Consider the following 4,004-nt stretch of genomic DNA (forward strand, 5'->3'; position numbering starts at 1 on the left):
TTTGAATAAGACAAGTGTCAAACTTAAGATACAAAATCAAACGAATTATAATTTGAAATGGATTTAGTAGTATATTCAAACTTAGAACAATATATTTTCATTTTGACATAAACAACTAGAATAAAAAAAGATACGTTTTCTATTTGATTCTTCCATTATTTCCTTCCGGAGAATAAAAAAGATACTGTTTTTTAACACATGAGAGTTTGAAAATTAGGACATGAAACTTTCACTAAGACCACACTCAAGAATCAATCTGATGTTGTTGCTTAAAAACCACTATCATCCTAGGGGCAATGATTAGTTTAGAGAGAGAAACCAAATTAATGGCAGGCCACCTTGATTTATCGGCTCACTAGCACTATTTGAGAGTTGAGACCCACTCGTCTCCTAGGATCATAGACAGCACAAAAATCGTCCTTTACCCACACAAACACACTAGCACAATGATTCATTGTATTCGTCAGTAACAGGCCTATAGCTTGCATATTTATCCCAGCGATAAATATTGATCAACCCTACCCTACGAAGGATCCTTGCAATTTACATTCCGTAAGCTGTCATCACATCTTGAAGAGGTATTTGAGATCCTCTACAGTGAGCCGGGTTGCTGGACTGCCACCGGATGGGTCCTCACCCAGCGCAGATTCGATCATCTTCCTTTTTCCCTCCTGCCAGAACAAGCACATACATTGAATCATCAGCTTGGAAGGTATATGATAGAAGTATTTATCTCAATGACAAATCTAGGAATAGTGTTCATGTACTGAACTTTTGGAAATTTAAACATGCCAGTTTCTTAAAGTATTTAGCTCAATGACCAACTGAAACTGAGTGAACCGAGACTAACCATTATTCTGTTGAGCTGTGCTCCGAATACTTTCTAAAACCACACTGTTAATAAAGTCTATGCCTTCTAAGCAGGGGGGGGGGGGGGAATCTGGACCTCCATAATGTAAGTGCATCAATGACAAAGTTACCTGCAGAGATAAAATGCGGTCTTCCACGGTGTCTTTGACGGTTAGACGGGAAACAGTAACCGGACGAGTCTGACCGATCCTGTGTGCCCTATCAACTGCCTGGTCCTCAGCAGAGGGATTCCACCAAGGATCAAGCATGAGCACATGGCAGGCGGCTACCATGTTCAGACCAAGATTGCCAGCCTTCAGTGACATAATTATTACTCTCACCTGATGAAGAATGAAAATGGACTACTTTGTCAGAACGTCTACTTGCAATGAATGAATGAATCAACAGTGAAAACAGGAAAATGGTAGCGCTCAAGAAAAATGACCTCTGGGTCAGTGTTGAACTCTTTCACTGCCTTTTCTCTTACGTTCAGAGGCATTGACCCATCCAACCTCCTGAACTCAATATGGTTGCTGGCCAGTGAACACTCCAGCAAGTCCAACATGCCAGTCCACTGGGTGAACACTATGGCCTTAGCAGGAGTAGTGCTCTCGCTTGGAACTGATCCCATGGTATCATCAGCATCCCCCGTGTTGATGATCGAGTTCAGTATGTCAATGGTGTTCCGGATCTTGGAGGAGATGTAGCTACTTTCACAGACCGAGAATGGTTGGTGCACATCTATGGAATGACTGGCTGGTGCTTCAGACTCCAGATTAGGCCAGAGACAGAACTTCAATACATCGGTGAATAAAAGATTTTCAGCACTTATTTCTCTTCCACAATGTGGAGAAGCAGGGCACACCTTCTCAATTATCCTTTTATTTTCTAATAACTCCAAATGCACACACTTGGAGCAGAAAACATGAGCACATGGTGGTGCGACAGTATCCTTTGGCGGATTCTACAAAATTGTAGCAAAATGAAAGATTGTCAAAGTTGTGGATTAAATAACATTTCAGCTAAAACAATTTAGTAGATCATTTGTGTCTAGTCACACAAATACCCCTAGGCTGACCACCTTTTCGTTCCTCATGAAAAAAAAATCAAGAGCACGGAATACTACTAGAATGAAGGGGCTTTAGCACCTATTTCAAGGTGACAAAAAATTGCATGCACAAATTCTGAATGAACTGTTTGCTTACACCACATATGGTACATTTTGCAGCACCGCTTTCCAGAACTTTAAGCAAATTTACTGCCGTCACCACAGGAAGTTGCTTTGCCAATCTTAGAGAGTGGGCACACGATTCTTTCCCCCTTAAAAGAAAAGGGTGGTTACAAGCCTGCCGAAGTTGAGACAGCAACGCAAAGATGTGCACGTAGTTTTTCTGTATGAAATCTTCAGAACGTCCCTGCAAAATGAACTCAATATATGAGCAACAGATACCACACACTGAGATTTCTAGGCGATTGAAACTTATATTTAAAGATAAATGGGGACCAAAAATCGGGTATCAGTATTGAAGCTGTTTTGGCTTAAATATAGACTGCTGAACCTAGCTCTCATGAACATCAAAATTAATTGAAGATCTCTGGGGTAGCCTTTTCGAGATCAAAACATATTTATATCATGCAAGGCAGAGAGGGAATGGGGAAAACTATGATAGAATATGGAATGAAGATAATTCAAGATGTAAACTGGTAACTACCTTTAACGTTTGACGAGAGTTTTCTTCAAGCCTTAAATAGAAAGCCCGCTCCTCCTTAGTGAAATCTATTTTACTCAACTGAATTGTCTTTGGTGGTATTTTTATGATTGGCTCTCCATCAAGTAGTGTTTCTATAATGAAATAGATCAAAAGTAGATCAATGAAAATAATATTACAATCAAAGAAGAATCAAGCAACAGTCAAATATACTGAATTATTTTTAAAAGTTCAGATGCAAAATAAGGTGGAATTTTCTTCAGAAAATCAAAGTACTAGACGCACACAAATGCAATAACTGCACAGTGCCTAGTACTAAAAAAGATTTTTTAAAAAAATCAATACTTGTTAAGGCAGTTGAATATCCATTGTTATTATTGTTATATGGCAGAGGCCTATGCTAAAAAAATAACTTGTGTAGGCAGAAGGATGCATTGGGCAGGTTTTTCAGTGTAAGCGATAGGTAGAAGAATGCAGACAGTGCAGTCAGTATCTCACCTTTTGTGCGCCGTAGCAGAACTATCCTCAAGACAGTTTGAAGTTTCTTATAGCCAAGACTTGTGTCCCTTGAGATTGGATCTTTTAGCATAGAGCTAAATGAACGAAATTTAGAATAAGGCTCATATTTCAAGAAGCGAAAATAGCTGTAAAGGTCCACAATGTTATTTTGCATAGGTGTTCCTGATAAGCACCATCTCCTTTCTGCATTCAGTCCACAACAGCCTTTAGCCGTTTGAGTTTGGTGTCCTTTTATCATGTGAGCTTCATCTAGAACAACTCTGAACCATCGTACCTTAGCAAGTGGGCCAGGTTTGTTTATCTTCTTTGCCTTGCCTTTCGTATTTTTCTTAAGTTTCCTTTTATTGCCAGGAGAAACCTCATCATTAGGGTTTTCTTTAGGCACTTCACGAGCCACAATTGCGTATGTTGTAACAACTACATCATATTCTGCCAGTTCAGTGGGATACCTAGTCCTTGAACCTCCATGATAAACCAGAACAGACAATTCCGCACTTCTTGTAACCTTGGTGGACAGCTCATTAGCCCACTGCTTAAGAACACTAGCAGGGCACACCACCAATGTACCTGCAGCTGGGCTAGACGTTGGCCTCAAGCTTGATGCAGTAGACCTCAGTCTTTTCTTCTTAACAGCCCTTGGCCGACTAGCATGAGCCTTGAATTCCTTCTTGTCCATAACAAGCACTGCTTCATTATCATCATCGATAGATGTGGGGGTATAAACCCCTATACCCTTACGGCTAGACTTCGGCCAGGAAGCTTGGCCCATTACGAGACGAGTTCGAGGCTTGATCCAACAGCTCGGAGTTTCGCGCAAGGAAACAAGACGTGGAGATCAAGCAGGATTCTAGTCGGTTAGAATAGGAATTGATATTGAACTATCTATGGCAATTGTAACCGACTAGGATTAGTTTCCAGATCTGTAAC

The 4,004-nt window shown here is 40.4% G+C and overlaps 1 protein-coding gene across 1 annotated transcript; it reads right to left on the reverse strand.

The window, feature by feature from the left end:
• LOC110436507 (helicase-like transcription factor CHR28) lies at nt 227-3,781 on the reverse strand. The gene is made up of 6 exons (XM_021463652.1): nt 3,057-3,781; nt 2,562-2,692; nt 2,013-2,264; nt 1,295-1,813; nt 981-1,190; nt 227-671 (listed from the first exon to the last, which is right to left on the reverse strand). The coding sequence occupies exons 1-6, from the start codon at nt 3,751-3,753 to the stop codon at nt 564-566; spliced, it is 1,917 nt and encodes a 638-aa protein (XP_021319327.1). The 5' UTR covers nt 3,754-3,781; the 3' UTR covers nt 227-563.

The sequence above is a fragment of the Sorghum bicolor genome, chromosome 6 (genome assembly GCF_000003195.3).
Source record: "Sorghum bicolor cultivar BTx623 chromosome 6, Sorghum_bicolor_NCBIv3, whole genome shotgun sequence".
NCBI classification, from domain to species: domain Eukaryota; kingdom Viridiplantae; phylum Streptophyta; class Magnoliopsida; order Poales; family Poaceae; genus Sorghum; species Sorghum bicolor.